The sequence below is a fragment of the Apium graveolens genome, chromosome 10, assembly GCF_009905375.1.
Source record: "Apium graveolens cultivar Ventura chromosome 10, ASM990537v1, whole genome shotgun sequence".
NCBI lineage: Eukaryota > Viridiplantae > Streptophyta > Magnoliopsida > Apiales > Apiaceae > Apium > Apium graveolens.
Window position 1 is genome coordinate 203,576,436 of NC_133656.1, and position 23,776 is coordinate 203,600,211.

A 23,776-nucleotide genomic window follows, 5' to 3' on the forward strand; every position below is an offset into this window, starting at 1 on the left:
TCCTTTAATTGAGAATTAGAGTAATATTCCGGTTTAATTTGCTGATAATTCTTAAGGTAAGTGTTTGATGTGATTATGACAACTAACCAACCTTATCATTTGGGTTTTTTCCAACAGAAAAAGGGAAAACTGAAATCCAATTCCTAATAAAATATGTACAATATATAAACAATTAAGAAAATCTTCCTAATCAAACAGATTATACATATTTTATAGACAAAATAATTGGAGATTTATTGTTTATATTATGTTCATAGACGGATGCAGTAAAAAAAAGTGTAACATTTTGGATGTTGAACTCACACCATTGATATATCAAACACAATAAATCCAGAGTTAAGAAGGAAATATAGAAAAATGTTACAGGAAGTTCTTAATATGTCATGTCAATTGTCTACACTTGAAAGATTGTAAAACACTTCCTCAAAAACTACATTATTTGTGATATCTGTGCTAATACCATCACAACTATCTATGAGAATATGGAGGCCTTCAGGTCGTGTCACTCTGGATATAGCAACATATATGTGTTCATGCGAGAAAGCTGCTTTAGGAAGGTAAAGCCCAACCGTATCAAGTGATTGTCCCTGACTTTTGTTAATCGTCATGGCATAACATATTTGAATCAGAAACTGAACGCGTTTAAATTCAAACGGCCAGTTCGTGTCACTTGGAATCATCTCAATTCTAGGTATTAGATATTTCATTCCAACATGAGAGCCACACAAAATCTCACATTCAATACTGTTCTTCCTACAGGATTTCAGAATCATTCTTGTACCATTGCATAATCCCATGATCTGGTTTAAGTTTCTCATAAGCATGACGACAACTCCTACCTTCAATTTTAACTCATGCTTAGGATTGCAAGGCATATTGATAGAGTTTAGATACTCAACTGGAAAAGCGGATCTGAAATCATTATCATCATCACCTGCATCATCAATTGAATCCTGACTCAGATAAGTGTAAACCATGCCAGGAATTTTTTCAAGTATCGTTGTATTAATCTCATCCACCACGATATTGGTAGGTGTGAGTATGGCCCTTGATATGAGGTATTCATGTGAAGAGATATTTTGTATAAAATCTGGGTACGTCACTTTAAAAAGCTTCTGGATTAGATCTCCGGACGTATGAACGATATATTGATCAGGAATCTTTATTAACATTTCACCAGTGTCTGGACTTGGAGAAATATTGGTTTCTTTGCCATCACCGACAGCAAGCTGCCACTTGCTAAAGTCCGTAATGGTTTTGTTCTCTAAATTACTATTTCCTGCATTAAGCCGCATGTTTTGCTTCAATAAAAATACTTCACAGGATTCCCAAAGCTTGGATTTATTGAGGGTAGATCAGACAACTTCAGCCCTTGACGCTTTTGGAATGACAGGAAGTATCTGCCTAAAATCTCCACCAAAAAATAATGGTTATACCACCAAATGGCTTTTTAGCTCTGCTTTTATCAATAGCAGACATAATATCTCTCAAGGATCGATCAACGCATTCAAAAGCATGACGATGTTGCATAGGAGCCTCGTCCCAAATTATTAAATCAGTTCGCTGAAGTAGCTCAGAAATATCAGTCCCGTGTCTTAAACCGGCAGAACAATTTTCATCAAGCTTGAGTTGAATGTGAAAGCGGGAGTGTGCGGTTCTTCCACCAGGAAGCAACACAGCAGCTATACCACATGAGGCAATAGGAAGCACAATCTTATGCTCTGATCGTAATCGACAACACAGTGTCTGCCACAAGAAAGTCTTTCCACATCCTCCACTTTCGTAAACAAAGAAAACACCACCTTTTTTCTGGTTGATATTGTCAAGAATGGAATCATAGACTATCTTATGTTCATCATTGAGAAGACTATGATTTCTTGTGTGATTTCTCTTCATTTCTTCTATATCATAGGATGTTTCCTCAAGAATTAGTCTATTCTCAGAGTTGGAAAAAAAGCATCTCCGGGATATGGCATATCTGGGAAGTTTCTAAGGCTTTTACCAATATCATTCAACAATTTCTCTATCTCTACAATAAAATTAATAAAACTTGATTACATTAATCCAAACATGGAACATGTAATATGTACAATGCATTATTAACAACTCATACCTGCAAGAGCATAATTCTGGATCTCAATATCTGATAGACAAAGGTTTGGATTCCCAGTGAGATGTCGCCTCACAAGAAGAATATCATCTGACATGCATCCCCAGTGAGCTTCCCAAAGGCTACGCGGATGAGAGACTGGACTGTATACTAAAATGTTGACAAACATGGCACGTAATTGTGGAGGCATGGATGTATGCGCATTTTCACATATAGCTTTGTGCCATTGTTGGTCGTTCTGGAGGATACCTAGCGTGGCACAGGCTTTGTGAAAGGAGTTATAAACATGGCCGTTGACTGTCTTCAAATCATCAAAACATACAGCACCTTTAATCCTGAGCAGGAGCATGCGGAGATATAATTGTTCACCGCTAGATGAATGTACTTCAGCAAGCCTACCGATGACATCACCTCTTTTCCTCTATTTCCAGATACCAGGTTGTGGATGCCATGTAAACTTGCTTGGAAATTCTGAATATGTTAAATTTGGGGCCTCTGTATATGTTTTATTTGCATCAAACCATGCTTCTAATTTACTTTTCTTTGTTCCAGCATTGTCGAAAACTTCCTGTAGATTTTCTGAGCCTTTAAACGACACATGATTGTCATTCGGTAGATGTACTGGCAATCGTTCAACGGAAGGTCACCGGGAATGGATGTCAAAACCAAATATCCTCCATGATGCTTCAGATGCACAAATATATCTTCCATCCAAGTATTGCTTGACTTCATCAAGCGGTCATTTCTCAGAAGTGATTGGGTTGTGCACCCTTTTTTGTTGTTTGTTTTTTTCCTCAGACACATGGTGGCGGTATCATGTCCTTTTAAACAATATTTGAACAGATATTTCAATGATCTGGAGCTGTTACAAATCTCCAAATTTGTGTGACATTGAAATCTTATTAGAAGATCTTGATTGTAGGGGACAACATAACGATTATCCAGGTCAATTCCCTTTTTCTTTACACTAATTCCAGTTTTCCTCCTCTTATAGATGGGAAAGCCACAGTCATCAAAGTATGTGTGAGAATTATACCTGTTAAAAAGGAAAGAACGATGTTTCAATTTAATTAAAATAAATCTAAAAGGAATGTTTTACTAAAAGGTGAAAAATTAAATGTTGTATTCTTCCAGCAGTCTTTGGAAAATTAATTTAATGTAAAAGATCTCAGAATTACCTTTTAGGAAAATGTTTAATACAACGGTCTTTAACCATACACGGAGAATTGACACAGTTAGTGCCACATGGTCCGTGGATCATGTAATTCTTGACAGCTTCGTAACCAACTGTATCAATACTTGGGTCAAGAATTTCTGCAGAAACCATTTTATCTATTTGTTCAGTTATTTTGGGACGATCGTTTGGATGCAACCATATTAGCATGTGAGCATGTGGCAATCCACGCTTTTGAAACTCTATGACGTGCATTACTGTAATATGAAATTGATGAAAATAATTAAATAAAGCCTTACATACATGTCATATTAAATTTAAATCATAAGCAATTTGTTAGAGGAAGAAATCCTGAAAATAGCATACCTCCAATACAACGTCCAAAGCAGTTCTTATTTTTTATTTGATCAAGAAGTTAGTCAACTTTCATTTTAAATACCCTTGCAACGACGTCGGGTGCGTCAACAACATCAACACCAGGTAGAAATTTTAACATCCTCTGAATTTCAGGATATTTTGTGTTAGTGGTCATCGTAAGGAATAATGATGGGTGTCCAAGTGTTCGACAAATTTCTATTGCGTCCTTGAAATACTGGTTCATGTATCTTTTACTGTCAGTGAAGGAGGCTGGTAAAATTGTTGCCTTGCGGACATTTTCAGGATTACTGTCACCCTTATTTAGTGCATCTCGTATGTTGTGGTACATATCAGAACGAATTGTGGTCTGGTGACCTCTGATCCAGTCAAGTCTATATTGCTCAATCGCAGTAAATGCGTCAACAACATATTGCTGCCATAAACGTCCTCCCAGATGTGGAGTCAAACCTGAATATACATAAGACAATTTCGGAGAAAATTAGAATGGTAAAATTAATTCATATATAAGTGTTCAAATTTAGGTCATGATTTTGACCATACCATCCGAAGGCTGTATCATGAGTTTATAATTGTAATATTCTTTCATCGTGATGAACTCTCTCTCCCCCTTTTCATCCGGATCTTCATCTTCGGTATTCTGACGTTGTTTCTGATTTTTTTGATTTGGTCTGTTTAAAGGGATTTGACGGTAATATCCGATGTCTCCATGAGGAAAAAGAATAGGATACTGAAGCTGCATAAACCGTGGATCTGTTTCAAAAATTCTCTCCAATCCATTGGTTCTCTGTAAGTCATATGTCATAGCCTATTTGTATATTCGAGGATTCAACTCAACTCAAATAAGAATATAATAAGTAAATAGTGGATCGACCGTCAGAGAGATCTCGCAAAGTAATATCTGTCAAAGGATTCAGAAACAAGGTTCATCTACAGACTTGAGGAGGTAATTCACTGGAAGAAGTTCAAGAAGTTGATCATGCCTCAGTGATATAAATCAAGATCGTGGATTTAATCAAGTGACAGAGATCTCGTCAGAGTATCATTAATTACAAGGATTTAATCTGAAGAAAATCAAAGTGTCAAAGTCAAGACATGAAGAAACGTCACGGAAGTTAGTCACTCATGAACCAGACAGTACATCGAGTGTCAACGTTGAAGTGGCGGAATTGATTCATAATTCTCAGTGATTTTCAGAAGATATTCAGAAGAATGGATGCTGCTCAGGGTTAGTATTAATTCTCTATTAATTAATTAAGTCATATAATTTAATTAAGAAAATAAATTATATCTGCAAAGATTAATTTATTGATTAATTAAATTAATTGATTAATTAATTCAGAATTAATTTTAGGAATTTTCAGAAGTTTAATTGGATTAAATTCAATCTTAAATCAGCAAGACAATTGAAAATGAACTAGCATGACAATCTGGATTGTCATACCGATTGTCATGCCAGTTCAAAAGATTGTCCTACCGATAGTCATGCCAGTTCAAAAGATTGTCCTACCGATAGTCATGCTGGTTCAAACGATTGTCTTGCTAGCTCAAAAGGATAGTCTCACCGATTGTCATACAAGCTTAAAGGATTGTCATTCCAATTCAATTAATTCGGCTGTTGATAAATAGAAGCAGAAGTCATTCAACTCAATATCTCAATCATACAGAACACATTCAAGAACAAAGAAAAGAAAGCAGCCGCCTTGAAACATTTTATTTTCTACTCTGCTTACATCAAGATCAAAATTCTAGTTTGTTAATGTTAAATCCAAACCACTAGAATTATTTATCTTGTTCTTGTGTAACAATCTAGCGGATTAAAATCCCTAAAACTTAATCTCAAATCGCGTTTAGCATTTGATTCTAATTATTGCAAAAATAGAAAAAGTTCATGTCGAATTTATTCTAAATTTGTGATAATTAATTTGAGATTAATTCCTTGTAATCGATACAGTTGTTGTAACACCTTTCAAGTTTAATAATATTCTTATTTAACTTGAATTTTGTTTCATATATTTTATTCCGCATTTAATTCGATTATTCGGTACTGTTTGTATTCAACCCCCCCTTCTACAAACACATTGGGACCTAACAATTGGTATCAGAGCCTTCTGATTAACGAACAAATCAAGATCCTAGACTTTTGTGATTTTTCAACTCCTTGAATTTTTATTTATTCAAAAATTCATAATGACTTCACATAAAGTTGGAACCGTTAAAATTCCACAATTTGATAAAGAGAATTATATCATGTGGAAGAAGAAGATGTTATTATTTTTACAAGTTGCAAATCCCAAATATTCAAACTTGTTAAAGAAGGGTATAAAAACTCCGATGGTTATTGAACCGGAGGTAATAATAGATGGTGTGGTGACTACTGAAGCTAGAACCTATCCAAAAGAGCCTGAAGATTTTACTCCTGCTGAGAAGGAAGAAGCCTCCTTGGATGCCAGCCTTCAATTAATATTAATTGATTCCCTTGATCCCTTGATGAACAGACATGTGATGAACTGTAAAAATTCCAAACACATGTGGGAAACTATTGAGGTGATTAATGAAGGCACAGAGGAAGTTAGGGAGAACAAGTTGGAAATCCTAACCTCTGAATATGAACATTTCAAATCAAATCCAGGAGAAGGAATTACTGAAGTGTTTGAGAGGTATAATGCGTTGATCAACAACCTGAACATCAATGGAAAGTATTATTCAATCAGGGAGGTCAACAAAAAGTTCCTTTTAACACTGCCAGCTCATCTTGAACATAAAATCACTGCCATTAGAGAAGCTAGAGATCTGAGTGAGATTTCTCTGGACAGGCTCTATGGAGTGTTAAAAACCTATGAGTTGGAGCAGATTCAACAGAAGGAAGTCTACGGGAAGGATAGAATGGTCAGCACATCTACTGCACTTGTAGCTGAAGGTCAACAACAACAACAATCTCAACAGTTAGAAAGAATGGTACAGTTTTCCAAGGGTGAGGAAAATGAGTTAGTAGCAGAATATGATCCTCCTACTACAAATCAATCAAGTGATGATTTTTATTCCTTGGAAGAGCTGGAGCAATTGGAAGATGAATCAATGGCCCAAATTGTCAAGAGATTCTCCCATGTCAGATTCAGGAGGAATCCCAAGCTTAAGTACAAGTCCAACTACAACAAATTCCAGAAAGGTGGATCTTCATCCTCTAACACCAGCAGTGGTGGGTACAAAACAGGGATGGTTGATCGAAGCACCATTAGATGCTATAACTGCAATGAGTTGGGACACTTTGCCACAGAATGTAGGAAGCCAAAGCAAGTAAGAAAGAACTCTGAAAGGGCTTATCTGGCAAAGGGAAGAAGCTGGGATGATACTGACAGTGAAGATGAAGATGAAGGAAATCTTGCTCTTATGGCTATTGATGGAAAAGCTTCATCGTCAAGAATAGAGGTAAAACTTTCTGATGCTGAAATGGTTTATCATCTAAGAGGTAACTTAGATTGTGCACGTCGTGATAATGAACTGTTAAGTTTACAGATCACAGACCTTGAGAAAGAGGTCAATGAATTAAGACTTGTGCACATTAATCAAGACAAATTAAAAGAACAGGTATCTTTTCTAGAGAATAGAGTTGACTGTTATAGAAAACTCGAAACTATTCTCAAAGACAAGATCACCGGTCTTGAGACTAAGGTTAGAGCCTACTTCAATTCTTGTTCGAAGGCTAAAGAGTTCTACAGTAAGCAAGCTGTTAATCAAACATCTGGAATAGGTTATGATTACAATGCTGCTATTGGAGAATTAGGCATAAACTCCCCTCCTCATGTCTGTGCTAAAGGGAGGGAAGTACCACATGTGCTTAAGGGTGTTGATGAACCCCTCTATAAAGCATCAATTGCTGAACCATTTGATGCGACCTCTTCTGTTATTCATGAAGAAATACGTGCTGAAGATCATGCTAATGAGAAGATTGTTTCCAAGTCAAGTGAGTCGAAAGTTCCAGTCAAAGTTGTGAAAGCAACTGAGACTAACTCAGACACACATGAGTTGGATAACAATAATTCCATGTCTACCATGCATAAATTACCTGCTGTTAATCACTCTCATAAAGCATGTAGTGTTGCTAATTGTATGTCTTGTGCTTTTAATATGATGTATGCTTATTTTAATGGTAAGCATGTGTCTAATGATAAGAGTACTACTCGTCAGCATGTGAATAACAAGAAGCATGATAGGTCTAAGACTGCTAGTCCTTCTAAGGCTAGAAAGGAGACATTTGTGCCTAAGCTTAAACAGAAATTTGTTAAGGCTGTTTACAAGGTCAAATGTTCAGTCATTGAGGATGTTGAGATCGTTAAAATTAAAAATGTTGTTTTGCCTGACAAAGGACAATTCTACAAGTATGCCGGGCCCAACCAAGTTTGGGTTCCGAAGAAGGTCTAATCCATTTGAAGTGCAGGGCATTAAACAGGTGTAACCGGTAGTGTGGATTCTTGACAGTGGATCATCAAGACATATGACCGGAGATAGAGCCCTGCTATCAAATGAGGATTGAGAAAGCTGGCCCCCTGGTTACCTTTGGAGATAACAGCAAAGGTTTATCTGAGGGATATGGCTGTTTGCAAGCTGGGAATGTTATCATTGTAATTTTGTATATTGTGCTAGGTTATTATCAGGAAGCAGTATCTAACATATAGCACCAGTGACGAGACTTGAGAATATTACGACATATCAGACACCTGCTGCACATTACACTTGGAATTGTACTCTAGTAAGATGTGTACAAGTGTACTCCTGGTTGGTAAGTCAAAAGAGGAAGTCAATGCACCACTGTTCATGGACTTTGCAGCTGCAGATCTATTGGACTATGCAATTTCTTCTTCACAATCTCACTTCAGGTTGGTATGAACTAGTATACTGCTCAAGCAATCGTCAAGGACATGGTATGGCACTCTAACAGAAGTTATAATTTTATATGAACTAGTAGAGTCGTCATATTTATAACTATTTTATCACTAGGCACAATCATATTATTTTATATGTGCAGTGGTATATTGATTATGCAACATAACAATTAGTATCTAAAGTACTTGACAAGTATCGGTCAATGATATCTTGTTAACATTATGTTGCAGATATTTGTAAGTTTTTGACATGAATGAGAATTACTTAGACTTTACCCTAAGTGATCAATGTTTTATCAAAAACCCATTCATATTGAAAAACAAAATCAAACTTCTTTCTACATTAGTGATTTCTTATGTCATGTAAAATCTTTTGAAATCACTATTGTAAATCATTTTCTCTCTATTACCATATATTCTGTTACAGGTTCAGTCTCCAATGGCTTTCTTTCATTGACAGTCATGAGGTTGAAAACCCACAACGTCTATCCCAGACTGTAAAGACAAACACAGAAACAGAACCAACCAACACTCTCTTACCACTAAATGTAGTATGAATGAGCGTGAGGGAGATAGTGCCTTAGTGCACCACATAAGGAAGGTTCTGTAGTCAACCCAGTAGCTCTGTCTCCTACATAGATGAGTAGTATTTAAACCGAGACAACTGCTAGCCCCCATACATCTTCTCAAAAAGATGTAATGGCTGAAAAGGCACAAAAACAGTTACTAGATTCATTCTCTCAACAGGGTGCGTCTATTGAATTTTGCCTATCAGCCAAGGTATCCGATGTAGTGTCACCACTTCAAACATAAACAATTCTTGATGCACAAGAAGAGGTTACACACACAAAGGATGAGTTGACGGAAACAAGAGTTTCGACCATTTTAAGGTCAGATTCGATTGTTCAAGGTTCGTTAGTGGACCAATTGCCTTTACAGGTGTTAGGAGAGGATACTGATCCAAAAGCCATATGTCAGTGGTCAGTATCTACCTCCCCAGGCTTAAATCCCCTGGATGCATCTGCGGATAGTGGATCTGACATAGGCGCAGATCGGCAACTTGTTGACAATGATTCAGATATTACCTGATAAGTCACAAGGAAATGTCTTCACAGACATTAGAAGGGAACTTTGATCTTTATGCTAAATTCGTTGGATCATTGTTTACCTTCCCAGAATTCAAATCTGGAACCCTAAAAGGGAAACTAGCAACTTGTAGATTATGACTCAGATTTATCTGACGAGTTTAACAAGGATGGGGATTTGTGAACTCCCATTGCACCACCTGTGACCTCCTTAAGGATGGCTAAGGTGATTTTCCTTGCAGGTATAACTGATTTTTGGAGCTATGAGAGGAGTGATACACTTGTGAGAATGAGTTTAAACACGAGTGGAGAGAAGAGTGAAACACATGTAAGGTACACTAAACAGAATCACACACTCACAGTGAGGTAGAAAGAGAAACTACTTGTTATTTCTTTTCCAACCAAGTGAAATATGAGAACTCCTTCAGACGACGGCATACATTCCTTCTTTAAGGGGGAGATAAAAGCTTAAGAAATAGTTTGGAGGATTCCTCAACTAAGGGGGAGAAATAGCAGGGAGGAAGAAAAAGATCCTAAAAATGTACACTACTTGGACACCATTGTTGTTTCTAACTACGGATCCTATTGTACGGGAGAGGTGGTAAACACAAGGTGATTTCCTAGTAAGGGAAGAAGCAGTTAGGGGAGTACCATTGGTTTTTATCTGCGGATCCTATTGTACGGGAGAGGTGGTAAAATGAAGGTGATCTTCTTTAATCAGTTGATTCTCATAGGGGGAGAAGCAAGAGATATGGGCTTCTCAACAGGAAATGTGGTTGTACAAATGAAGATGGAACTACTTGAAGATATGTTCAGTCTAGAGGAACATCTATTTGGAATCTGGAAAAGGTTAAATGTTATCCAGAACTTTTCTGCTATTTACTTTGCATTTTTGTTTATATCTTTTTCTTATTTGTTAGTGGAGTTATCCTCTAGGTATTTGTGTGTTATTATCCAACAAACAAATAGGGGGAGATTGTAAGTCATATGTCATAGCCTATTTGTATATTCGAGGATTCAACTCAACTCAAATAAGAATATAATAAGTAAATAGTGGATCGACCGTCAGAGAGATCTCGCAAAGTAATATCTGTCAAAGGATTCAGAAACAAGGTTCATCTACAGACTTGAGGAGGTAATTCACTGGAAGAAGTTCAAGAAGTTGATCATGCCTCAGTGATATAAATCAAGATCGTGGATTTAATCAAGTGACAGAGATCTCGTCAGAGTATCCTTAATTACAAGGATTTAATCTGAAGAAAATCAAAGTGTCAAAGTCAAGACATGAAGAAATGTCACGGAAGTTAGTCACTCATGAACCAGACAGTACATCGAGTGTCAACGTTGAAGTGGCGGAATTGATTCATAATTCTCAGTGATTTTCAGAAGATATTCAGAAGAATGGATGCTGCTCAGGGTTAGTATTAATTCTCTATTAATTAATTAAGTCATATAATTTAAATGAAGAAATGTCACGGAAGTTAGTCACTCATGAACTAGACAGTACATCGAGTGTCAACGTTGAAGTGGCGGAATTGATTCATAATTTTCAGTGATTTTCAGAAGATATTCAGAAGAATGGATGCTGCTCAGGGTTAGTATTAATTCTCTATTAATTAATTAAGTCATATAATTTAATTAAGAAAATAAATTATATCTGCAAAGATTAATTTATTGATTAATTAAATTAATTGATTAATTAATTCAGAATTAATTTTAGGAATTTTCAGAAGTTTAATTGGATTAAATTCAATCTTAAATCAGCAAGACAATTGAAAATGAACTAGCATGACAATCTGGATTGTCATACCGATTATCATGCCAGTTCAAAAGATTGTCCTACCGATAGTCATGCCAGTTCAAAAGATTGTCCTACCGATAGTCATGCTGGTTCAAACGATTGTCTTGCTAGCTCAAAAGGATAGTCTCACCGATTGTCATACAAGCTTAAAGGATTGTCATTCCAATTCAATTAATTCGGCTGTTGATAAATAGAAGCAGAAGTCATTCAACTCAATATCTCAATCATACAGAACACATTCAAGAACAAAGAAAAGAAAGCAGCCGCCTTGAAACATTTTATTTTCTTCTCCGCTTACATCAAGATCAAAATTCTAGTTTGTTAATGTTAAATCCAAACCACTAGAATTATTTATCTTGTTCTTGTGTAACAATCTAGCGGATTAAAATCCCTAGAACTTAATCTCAAATCGCGTTTAGCATTTGATTCTAATTATTGCAAAAATAGAAAAAGTTCATGTCGAATTTATTCTAAATTTGTGATAATTAATTTGAGATTAATTCCTTGTAATCGATACAGTTGTTGTAACACCTTTCAAGTTTAATAATATTCTTATTTAACTTGAATTTTGTTTCACATATTTTATTCCGCATTTAATTCGATTATTCGGTACTGTTTGTATTCAACCCCCCCTTCTACAAACACATTGGGACCTAACATTCTCGAATGGATTATTGTATCCCTGCATCCTTTAGCATACTCGTCAGTGACAATCAACCCTGCAACTTCATTCGATGGACCAATATGGTTAGGTCGACCAGATGCGGAAGACGAAGATATTAGAACCAATCTAAATTCATCAACTAGATTCTGACTAATTCTTTCACGTGCCATACGAAAACCTTTGACCAAACAATTATGTTTATCCAACATTTCTAACAATGACTCAACGATTTCTTCATCCACGGCATCGCATCCTCCCTTAACGTCATTTATTCTGTTATGTACTTCATCTTCAGTGTCATATATGTAGAGTTGACAGAATTTGGGGATCTCACCATCAAGTGGTACAAAGCTTCCCATACTGTGGTAATTTACACCTTTTACCTTGAAACAGTAAGGAGCACCGCCACGATTGATACTACGATCAATTTGACCTCCGGTGGAAGACATGGCAAACATACAGTTGTACATTCTAATATTTTCCTTGAAATGCCTAAAACGGGATCCACCAGTAAGGAGTGAAGCGAGCGGCTCGGGAGGTTGCTTTTCTTTCTCAAGAATTATCTAACCATTTTTACAACAAAGAGAGAAAGTTGGAGGCTTTTTGGTCACTTTTTTATTGTTTCTTTCATGATTCCACATGATGGCCTGACACTTTGAACAAATTCTATCAGGATCACCGACATCGAGGTACTCACTCCACTTAGTAACAGTATTGTCAAAATCATGTACATCAACATCGTCACAATCACCTACAAAATTTGAAATATTATGACTGTGGAAAATCAGAGTAATTAAGAATGAAACTAAATTTAAGTTCATACCGGTAGATATACAATCACTATCGCTGCTGTCACAATCTTCAACATTATTAAATTCTCCTAATAAATTCTTAGAACTTGAACTTTCTCCTCGCTCATAATAACTTTTTACGGAAGATGTATCATATGTTGAAGAACCTGGACTAATTTTACCACAGGTTTTTTTGGATTGTTGTTTTACAGCGATATCACTGCTGGAACCTAAAGTTACTTGTGCTCGTTTAAATATAGTGGATGCGGGCAGTGCAAAAGTGACAGTACTCTTGGCACTTTGAGTATTTTTTGGAGCTGCAATATTTCGTTGTTCTCCTGCTACAACAACATTGTTAATAAGATCAACTACTACTATCTTTATTTGCATAAATAGTAAGCATCTCTAATATACAATTTTGATTTTGAAACGCACCTTCAAATTCCATGGGTCGTAATTTATGAACGCATGGAGTATCAGGAGTTGCGCATATTTCTCCATTTATCTGTACACCTACACGGTTGACCCAAAATTTATCAAATTATGCGATGAATTTAACAATTTGAAAATTGTATTTTATCAATATAGCAATAAGACAACCATGGACAACTGTAATAAAAAATAACGTTGGTTATGTTTTGACCTGATATTTGAGAACAGTATGAACGTGAAGTGTTTCCAGGTCAGGTGTATGGAGAATTATCGAGTAATTCTCTGTCACGCAGACTCTTTCCGCACAACCTATTTTTTCTTTTACCTGGAGAAGAACATAACCAATTCAGCCAATATCATATAAAATTAAACACAAATTTTTCCAACTATGAGTGAAGTAAAATGTGCCTGATGTTTGAGAAGCATGTGAAGGTGACGCAGTTCCCACAGGTTTGTGCACAATGCTTTTGCTAACAGTTGGATCATCCGTCAGTGTACTCGGGAATATCTTGTGTTCCTTAAAACTACAGTTCTTTCGACGCACCCTCATTTGTTTTTTTTCTGCAATTTCCAGTAAAGACATTTATATTATCAAACAGGATTCTTTAGTTAAAAAAAACTGACCACACTTATTATTGTTTACCAGGTTGTTTCATGTTTGGTTTTGCATTTGGTTTAGTATTGAGGCAATATCCGTCAGTACCTAGTTTCTCAAAACTGGGTTGGAAATTAATGTCAACCTGAACTTCATGGAGAGTTGACATTAACATCTGTCCGGTGGCTAATCTATCCTTATCACTGGATTGGTAATTACCGACAACTGAAACTGCATAATCAAAAGGTATATTAAAATTAAAAATATTGTAGCTATAAATGTAAACTTGGGAATTTACCAGCCTTTGTCGTGTCAAGAGTGCGCAGAGACTGTTTGCCTAAATCTTCCAAACACAATGGAAAATCTCCGGAGATTTGTTGCTTACATAGTTCTACGTTAATATCTTGCAGCTCTGTGTGTTTAAGATACCTATTTTCAATTCCACTGAATGCTGAACATGGTATTGTACAAACACAACATTAGTATTACATTAAGAAGCAAACAAAAACATGTCAAAGTGGACCGCAGTATACGACAGACCTTGACTATGTTCAATACTTGATCGGCTGAGAGATGATATACTTGACGGAATTATTGGACTCTGATTATCCTTGCGACTATCTGACAATGCATGTCCAATCAAAATTATTGGATAAGATCCGGGTTTAACTAAAGCAAAGAATAGAGAAAAACTTATTTTTCAATTCCACTGAATGTTGATCATGGTATTGTGTAAACACAACATTAGTATTACATTAAGAAGCAAACAAAAATCATTCAAAGTAGCCGAACCTGCAGACTGTAAATTCTGACTAAATTCGATATTCTTTGATAATTTAGTCAAAGGAGACCGGCTTGCAGAATTACCTGCATTATGAAAGGGGAATACAAAGTTAACTTAAAATACCAGGCCTATCTACATACATGACTGTCCTGCAATTCAAGTTACCGTTAATTGTTTTTAGAGGATTACAGCTAAGATATTCTGCATTATTAGTCCTCAAAGACTGATTGAACGGCTGCGGTTTGGTACCCGTAACAATCACAAATAAACAACATTAATTATACATCAAAATTGTTAGAATGTCCGGCTTTGGCCATGTTCAATAGTTGATCGGCTGAGAGATGCTTAACCTGACAAAATTAGTGAATTCTGATTCTCCTTGCTACTATCTGAAAATGCATTTCCATGCATATTTATTGGATCAAATCTGGGTTTAACTGAAGCAAAGAATAAAGATAGCCTTATTAACGTCTGCATAATAACTTTGAGATTCAAACTACGTCAGTAAAAAGAAGAAACTTTACATGAATCAATGCAGGAGGAAATCATCTGGTAATTATCTGCACTCCGAGAATTAGTCATGTCTGTAAGAATGGAATCTACATTCCGGCCACGGACGCGACATTTTTTTTCTGATTAGACAAAAACTGAAAAATCATTACCAAATACAAAACAAAAAGTGTAACAATGAGACATGTTCATCATATTTCATACCTTGATTACCTGAGGTGTGCGATGCATTTAAAATATTTTCAGTATTACGACCACGAACACGTTTGGATCCTACCATTAGTGATTAACGTACATAATGTATAATCCTGTGAATCGCATGACAAAATAACAGATAATAATCCAACAGCAAATTAGAAACCGGTGATAAGCAATACCTTGAAATTCCATGATTATGATAACGTTTCAGCGCCAAGATTCAGTTTTCAGATCCAATGGTCATCCATTGTAGCTTCTAATTCGCGAGAGAGAGAGAGAGCGAGAGAGAGAGAGAGAGAGTGAGAGAGAAAGAGAGAGTATGGAGGAAGAGTGAAAGAGTAATGTAACAGAATGAGCAAATCATGCATGATTTGTTTTTTTTTAAATTATTTTTCATAGATAGGCTGATTTTGAAATTCAAAAATAGGTAATTAGTAATTAAGATGGGTCAATTGAAGCTAATTGGATAGTCCATGGATATGGCAAAATATATAGGATTTGGGTCATGAGTAAATTTACCCATGGGTAAATTAGGGAGTAGTCATTAAGATATATAGATTTAAATTATATCCTTTTATAAATTCAAACACCTATTCCACTTTAAATAAAAAATTTATTTATATATTTTGCATGTAAATTTGTAACTCTTACTTAGATATTTTGTTTGTAAAATCGAACACTTATTATATTACATTAAATATATTAAATGATTTTTTTACTTATTCACATCTTTTTAAATTTTTGTTTGCTATTTATTGCTCGCTAGAAAAATTATTCCATGTTGGCATTGAGATTTTTTGTCAAATTAATTTATTCAATCTCCTTTATTATAAAAGGCTTGTTAAATTTCTTTACCGTATCCATCGATAAAATATATGGTAAATTGTCCTTGTATCAAATAAATTAACGCGATGAAATAGTAAGCACTTGTATCTAATCATGTTTAATTTTGGATTCGGTTCTCGTTAACCTTAAAATTTCGAGTCTGATTATTAAAAAAAAAATTATGAAAAACACATTCAAACCTACATAGCATACACGTCTTGCTGGCACTTGATAGACATAAAAATTTAACGTCACCATTAATTCATTAAAAAAATTATGTAAGAAAAAATTTAAGGATAGAAAAGGTGTGCAGGGAACAAAGGATTTCTATATAAAATACGGACTTCTTTGGAAAAAAATAATCACAAATCAAAAGGACGTAAGTTATGAAAGGAGAGGTAGTCACATTACCCTGCACAAATATCACGAGTGCTTGGTCTATTCACTGTTGATTGCTGAATATCCTCCAAACTCGTCGATCAAATTCTTATAACTCTCCATTCTCATAAATTTGCGAGCCGTATTCTAGTAAATAATCGACATCGAACTTGTTATTTGATATTTAAATCAACTAAGTATTTTTACATATGTAAACTTTTAAATTCAGATAAGTTTAAACACCTTTAAATCACGGTATTAAAAATTAATTTCATTTACATCGGACAAAAAATTATGTAAATCAGATTTTATATTCGATTTCTTGTGTTGAAAATTAAAATCCAGACAAAAAATTATGTAAATCAGATCTTATATTCGATTTCTTGTATTAAAAATTAAAATTTAAGCGCACATTAACAATAAACTTAAATAAAAATTTGGCATATTTTATAAATAGAATAAAGATGCATCAAGATTAATATTATAAACGGAAAAAAGTGAACATTGAATAGAATAAAAGGCACCTGAAAAACCTACCATCTTCGACGACATGAGAATTTGTTAGAGTAATAGTTTATGCAAACACCTGCATATTAGTGGTAGTAAAAATTCGAAAAGTTTAGGTAGACAGCCAAAGAAATTACATTCGCTGTTTCGCATGTCGGCTTATGTTTTAATATATAGACCAAACTTTGCTTTCTTTTAGATTATCGAAATAGAGATGGAATTGAATTTTTCTTTTCCTACGAATTTTGAATGTCTTTTTCTATCTTGAATTAAATTGAATTGAATTGAAAATAGAGTATATCTATAAAAAAAAGATAAATATGATTCGAGCGATTCTAGAGCTCTCGGGGTTTTCATTTATATATTATTATTATTATTATTATTATCATTATTATTATTATTATTATTATTATTATTATTATTATATTAAGATATTGATTGAAAATCGAGGATTAATCAGAAAAATTATCGAAGTAAAAATCAGATTATATTAGTTTTTTATTAACAAATATATATTTATCATATCATAATTTCTATAATTATTTATATTTAAATGAATATAACATTTTAATTTTAATAAATAATTCTATATACTCAAATAAAAAGAATTGTATAATTAATCAAATTTTAAAAATTAAATCGGTTAAATACTTTATAAGGATTAATTGGTTGGATCCGAGAATTTTACAGCACCCCTCAGCAGTGCAAAGTTAATTGTCTCCGTCTAGTAAAAAAATTGTTTCTTCCGTTTGAAAATAGTTGGGCGTCACTTTTTATACATATCTTAAACCCATGGACAAAAAAGTACATTCACATATAATTACATAATATTATCAGAAAATTTATCAATATATTTTAAAATACGTGCACAAAAATAAGAAAATCAAATTATTTTAAGACAATAAAATACGAGAAATGATAGGAAAATCAAATTATTTTAAGACAATAAAATACGAGAAATGATAGAATGTCAAAATTGTTTTCAAAATTGTCCAAAAATTTGATGTGTAATACGATAAATATTATGCCAAAGAAAGATTAAGGGCATGTTTGGCTGCGCAAGAATAAGCAGCTTATTAACTTATAAACCCGTAAATACTTATCGACGAGTGTTTATCGATCCCACTTATAAGTTGTATATTTAACTTATAAGCTGATAAGTTGAATGTTAGTAACGACGTATTTTTTCTCAACTTATTTTGAATTTTCATTTTTTTTATAAACTTTAGTTTTAAAATATAGGTTTTAAAATGTTAATCTAATTTAAAATTCAAGAATTAAGATAAAAAAATTTAAAAACTATTTATTTTTATTTATTGAAGTAAAAAAAATTCTGACTTTTAAGTAAAATTATACCAACACTTATGCAACTTAAAAATATTTATCTACTTATAAGTCAATTATTCATTTTAAATCATAAGTTACTTATTTTAAGATTTCCCAAACGTACACTAAGATTGTTAATGGCTCTATGGACGGACCTAATAGCATATTCTATGAAATTGGTTATAATGATTGGCTATTTAAAAATTATATATTTTTATTATTTTAAATTATTATAAATAAAATACATAATTTTCATATGATAAGTAGATTATATATAATTTAATTACAGGTCTATATATGTTTGACAAATATAGCCAATACAGGGAGGTTGATTATTTTTTTTATTTTTTTATCGTACGTAACCCGCAGCCGTTACCCTTCGGATGCGCACTGAGTAAACTCTACAGGCTCACACAATAGCCTACAAACCACGTGAGCCAAGGTAAACCGCAATTAAACGACAGACTCTAACTCAGGAGGCATAATCATAAATTCTCTTCCCGTGTGATTCGACCCCGTGACGAAGAGGATAGTTTTCCCCCTTTAACCAACTGAGCCAACGCTTGTGGGCCATTGATTAAAATTTTAGCCAACAAGAATGCACCATTAAAGTTTATTAAGTTTTACACAATCTCTATAATATTTATTTATAATATTTTTGACACATTTTTAGCTAAGGGTTTTTACCCATTCGAGATGCTCTAAGCTGTATACCACACAGTATTCTAAAAATCGGTACTCAATATGACTCAGCGAAGGTACTCAGAAAGAATACTTGATTAAAAATTCGAATAAATAAAATATTAATTTTAATTTTAATATTTATTCAACTTAAAGTATTTTTATAAGTGACATACACGATAATTAATTATGTTTAAGAGTATCTAGAAGAATATATATAATACTAAAAAATTTTAAACTACTGATAATATTTAATTTAGTATGTAATTAACTTGTAATATTTAATTAATGGCATATAACATAATTATTTTTTGATTTTTTTTTTATTTTGTCTATTCTTTACAATTATTTTAACACTATAAATATTTAAAAGTTACTTTTTATTTGTTAAAACTAGGACTCACTTATAGTGTTTTTTGAATTATTACTTTTTTTTTAATTTTAGGAGTGAGTTTTTTTCGAATAATCCGAATTTTGCCCAAGTTCGACCCGAATCAAGTAAAAAATTGAGTTATGATCGAGTCTACCAAAATTGAATTGAGAATAAATATGAGTTTAAATACTCGTCCGAGTAATCCGAGTTTTAGATTACTGATAATAATAAAAGAGAGATTTTGGGAAGAAGATAGTTAGCAATATTATCTAAACTAACTTATATCCAGGGCGATGCATGATTATTTAAAATTTACCTTTTTTATAAATTTTTAATGTACTTATATGTTGCAATATTATTTTTATTTTTATAATTTTTTATAATATTGTTAAAACAAATATGTATATATTGAAAAATATACGAATGTGAAATTAAATTACAGCTGTATACTAATCATATTTTATTTATTGTCGTATCATTGTATCATATTTTTGTTTGAATAATAATAGAACAATATAATCGTTTCATATTTATTAATGGGTTAGATTTTTAATTATATTCTATAATTTTATTAGGATATTGTATCGTAATTGGTGTTTCAATAATATTAAAGTAATGCAATCGTTTATATTTACGATTATATTAAAAATATGAACTTATTCTAATAAAATATAATTAAAATTGTTTTGGCGTACAAAATTGAAGTTTTGGATAAAATATTTTTTACGCTTATTATATAATGGATATAATTAGTGAAGATTTTTGTTTGTTGCTACTTGCAACCTACTCTTTTATGTTCAGCGTAATCATATCAATTATGCAAGAAAAATACTCATTAAATATCAGTAGTAGTAAATAGAAGTGAGACTTTTCTCGTTTCCAAAGAACTTACCACTTATATGGCCCTGATATATACGCAAGTTATTTTTTTATGTGACTGTACTAAAAAATAGGGTTTTCAATGGGCGGGCGTGAAAGGCCATTTTCATATCCGTCTCATGGAAAAAAAATTGTCCAATATCCGCCTCGTTCTGAGCGGGGATTTACAATGTATTACCATCTCCGTCCCAAGAAATAAATTTTAATCTTCATCCCATTTGTATCACCCTATTTAATAATTATTTTTTTTAAAAAAAAATCAATAATTTTCTTTATAACATATTATTTAAAAGAAATGCATAAATGATTTAAAATATTCTATATTATATATTTTTTATTATGCATATAACTGAAATAAATAAATAATAGTTTATTTTATAGTATAACATATTTTACTATACGATATAAAATATTATATTATAAAAAAATTACATATTATATTATATTCATGTCGGGGCAAGTTTTTTCCGTGGATATCATATAAATACCATACGTGTACCATATATAAACCGGGTAGGTTCTTCATCTCCATTACTGCCTCGTTCTCTATTTAAAGGGGATAGGATGGCCCCATTTGGATCGGGTTGGGGCGGGATCCCCGTTTCTCTTTCCCGTCGAGAAGCCCACTAAGAAAATGAAGAAGTGATTTCTTTTTACGCAATTTGTTAAGTTTAATTAAAATGACTTGAAGTGGTAAAATAATTTGTTACTACACAAAATAGATAGCTTGTATAACAAACTTTAAAGTGTTCTTTGATGAAAACTATGGTCTTAATTAAATAATAAAATATATAAAGAAATTGGCGTAAATGCCATTTTTTTTGAATAAAAGCACTTGCATATACTAAACTTCATCTGAGAAAAGATTATAGATAATAAAAAATCATCAGGAATAGTTTCTACCCACTCCATAGGACCTGTCATAGACAAGCAGCCCGTGCTAACACATGTGCTACTTTATTCGCAGATCTATGCGTAAATACTACTAACACTTCATGAAAGTGCTTAAAAATATCCACACAATCTTCTATAATCGTATGAAAATTAGAATTACCACCATCTCCATGAATTGCATCAACTACAACCTTCGCATTCATCTCGAAAACACACGTCCTCCATTTCCGTATCCACATTAAGGTTTCTTTAAGTCCTAAAGCCTCTGCTTCCCAAGCTCTCTATCGGCCCATTACTTTACCTCCACGAGCTTGGAGGAACTGCCCATTCTCGTCACGAACAACACAACCTACTCCTATATACCCCGTTGAGCCTAACACGCAGTATCAACATTGACTTTAATCCACCTCTCTGGTGGTTTGCACCACAACCTATTTCTACTTTCAACCCTACCTCGTCCACCACCCAGCTCCTCCTGACTTAGCTGCCACTCCTGCAACAAACCCACTGCGATCGACTGAACCCCAAACGTCGAAACAATCTTTCTATCCCACACCCATGAGTTACATCTCCACTATAAACTCCAACAATACAACCCCAAACTCACCCTTTTATTCCGAGGACAACTACTGAACACCCTTTTAAACACCTGCAAAACCGTTATATCATCCTCTATTCCCATAACCTCTTGCATTCCTACTCAACTCCACAACTCTTGAGCAAAGCTCACGTAAACATAACATGTACTGGTGTTTCAGCACCCAAATGACACCACGTACAGACCTGATTCATATTCACCATGCGCTTGAATAACTCCGTGACAGTAGGCAACACCCCCTTACAAGCCCTCTAAACAAGGTTAATCACCTTCCCAGGCAACTTAAGCCCCTAAAGCTGCTTCCATAAACCCTCCTCTCCCCCTATACTCTCTCCACGAATTAATCTGTAGCAACTTTTAACCGAAAAAACTTCATGTTCTTCCATTAGCCAATACCAAGAATCATCCCTACTATGATTAGGTATGGGCATCTGCTGAATCAACATTCTATCTCGATCATTAAACAAATCATTTAAAACATCCTCATCCCATTTGTTCTAATTTTCATGCATAAGGTTATGTATCACAACATCTTCTAACTCCGTATAAAAATCGCTTGTAATACACCCATTCTCTTGGCAAGGTAGCCATGGAATATGCCATACTTTCATCATTTTACCATCACCAATCTTACGCCTGCACCATTCTTTAACAATTTGTTGAGCCGCCATAATGCTTCTCCACATGTATGAAGGATTTGATCCTAACTCAGCCTCTAAAAAACTCTTTTGAGGGTAGTACCTAGCCTTCATTAAACTCATAACCAATGGACTAGCACAAGTAATCAGACGCCATGTCTGCTTAGCTAACATGGCCACATTAAAATCATTCAACTTACGAAATCCCAATCCCCCATCTCCTTCACCTCACATAACTTATCCCATTTCAACCATTTAATCTCCTTACCACTTCCTCCCCCCACCAATACTCTTCTCAATTCTGTCACATATCTCCCGAGAACAAACTCATACAAAAATTTGGAATGGACTGAGCTGCAGTTTTAAGTAACGTCACCTTGCCTGCTTTCGACACCTTCTACATACACCATGCCTGCAACACCTGACTCACCCTGTCCACCAAAACATTAAAAACCTCCGACTTATTTTTACCCACCCTCATAGGCATTCCTAAGTACTTACCCGGTTCATCCTTCTCCTGAACCCCCAACTGAACACACACTTCATTACGATCCTCAATCAATGTATTTGTTGAAAAGTAATAACAGACTTATTATAATTAATCATTTGCCCTGAAATACTAGCATACCTCTGTAACACGCCCTTAATTATTCGTGCCTCTGTCTTCGTGGCCGTGAAGAATAAATAACAATCATCAACAAAAAGAAGGTGTGAGATCCTAGGCGCCTCCTTAGCAATCCTACAACCATTTATCAAACCAACAACCTCATTTCTTCTAATCATTGCACTAAGTCCCTCCACACACATTATATAAATATAAGAAGAAATCGGATCCCCTTGACGAATCCCACGCTCCGAACTGATACTCCCAAACACTTCACCTATATGAATAAAACTATACCTTAATGACCAAATGAAGTACATCACCCTATCAATCCACTCTCGACTAAAATCAAAATTACTCATCATATTATGGATAAATCTCCATTCCAATCTGTCATAAGCCTTAGACAGATCAATCTTGAACTCAGCAACTCCCTTTTTTCCTTGCGTTTCCCTCCTCATATAAAGATTAATCTCGAAGGCAACCAACACATTATATGTTAATACCCTTCCTTCTATGAAAGCACTTTGTGTATCCGAAATTATAGACCCAAAACCTTTTTTAAGTCTATTAGATAACACCTTCGATAAAATTCGAACAAACACGTTATATAATGAAATTGGTCTCAAATCTCCCATCGTTTGAGGCTTCTTCACTTTAGGAATCAAACA

The 23,776-nt window shown here is 34.1% G+C and overlaps 4 protein-coding genes across 4 annotated transcripts; all 4 read right to left on the minus strand.

Moving 5' to 3' along the window:
* Window positions 1-386: 386 nt before the first annotated feature.
* LOC141691672 (uncharacterized) lies at window positions 387-1,295 on the minus strand. The gene has a single exon (XM_074496435.1). It carries the CDS (start codon window positions 1,293-1,295, stop codon window positions 387-389), a length of 909 nt encoding a protein of 302 aa, XP_074352536.1.
* A 109-nt stretch (window positions 1,296-1,404) lies between these two features.
* LOC141691673 (uncharacterized) lies at window positions 1,405-1,896 on the minus strand. The gene has a single exon (XM_074496436.1). It carries the CDS (start codon window positions 1,894-1,896, stop codon window positions 1,405-1,407), a length of 492 nt encoding a protein of 163 aa, XP_074352537.1.
* Window positions 1,897-1,928: 32 nt separating this feature from the next.
* On the minus strand, window positions 1,929-3,539 carry LOC141691674 (uncharacterized). Its single transcript, XM_074496437.1, has 4 exons — window positions 3,289-3,539; window positions 2,648-3,146; window positions 2,114-2,531; window positions 1,929-2,029 (listed from the first exon to the last, which is right to left on the minus strand). The coding sequence occupies exons 1-4, from the start codon at window positions 3,537-3,539 to the stop codon at window positions 1,929-1,931; spliced, it is 1,269 nt and encodes a 422-aa protein (XP_074352538.1).
* A 160-nt stretch (window positions 3,540-3,699) lies between these two features.
* On the minus strand, window positions 3,700-12,562 carry LOC141691675 (uncharacterized). Its single transcript, XM_074496439.1, has 3 exons — window positions 12,074-12,562; window positions 4,203-4,446; window positions 3,700-4,109 (listed from the first exon to the last, which is right to left on the minus strand). The coding sequence occupies exons 1-3, from the start codon at window positions 12,560-12,562 to the stop codon at window positions 3,700-3,702; spliced, it is 1,143 nt and encodes a 380-aa protein (XP_074352540.1).
* Window positions 12,563-23,776: the final 11,214 nt, after the last annotated feature.

Bases quoted from the DNA above. Each gene is read 5' to 3' on its own strand.
- LOC141691672 (XM_074496435.1), bottom strand. From the start codon at position 1,295: ATGCGGCTTAATGCAGGAAATAGTAATTTAGAGAACAAAACCATTACG.
- LOC141691673 (XM_074496436.1), bottom strand. From the start codon at position 1,896: ATGAAGAGAAATCACACAAGAAATCATAGTCTTCTCAATGATGAACAT.
- LOC141691674 (XM_074496437.1), bottom strand. From the start codon at position 3,539: ATGCACGTCATAGAGTTTCAAAAGCGTGGATTGCCACATGCTCACATG. The intron at 3,147-3,288 runs GTAATTCTGAGA...CCTTTTTAACAG, and splicing joins ATTAAACATTTTCCTAAAAG to GTATAATTCTCACACATACT. The intron at 2,532-2,647 runs GTAAATTAGAAG...ATCTGGAAATAG, and splicing joins CAATGCTGGAACAAAGAAAA to AGGAAAAGAGGTGATGTCAT.
- LOC141691675 (XM_074496439.1), bottom strand. From the start codon at position 12,562: ATGTACAACTGTATGTTTGCCATGTCTTCCACCGGAGGTCAAATTGAT. The intron at 4,447-12,073 runs GTGTTTGTAGAA...TATGACTTACAG, and splicing joins CGAGAATGTTAGGTCCCAAT to AGAACCAATGGATTGGAGAG. The intron at 4,110-4,202 runs GTATGGTCAAAA...ATGTATATTCAG, and splicing joins CATGATACAGCCTTCGGATG to GTTTGACTCCACATCTGGGA.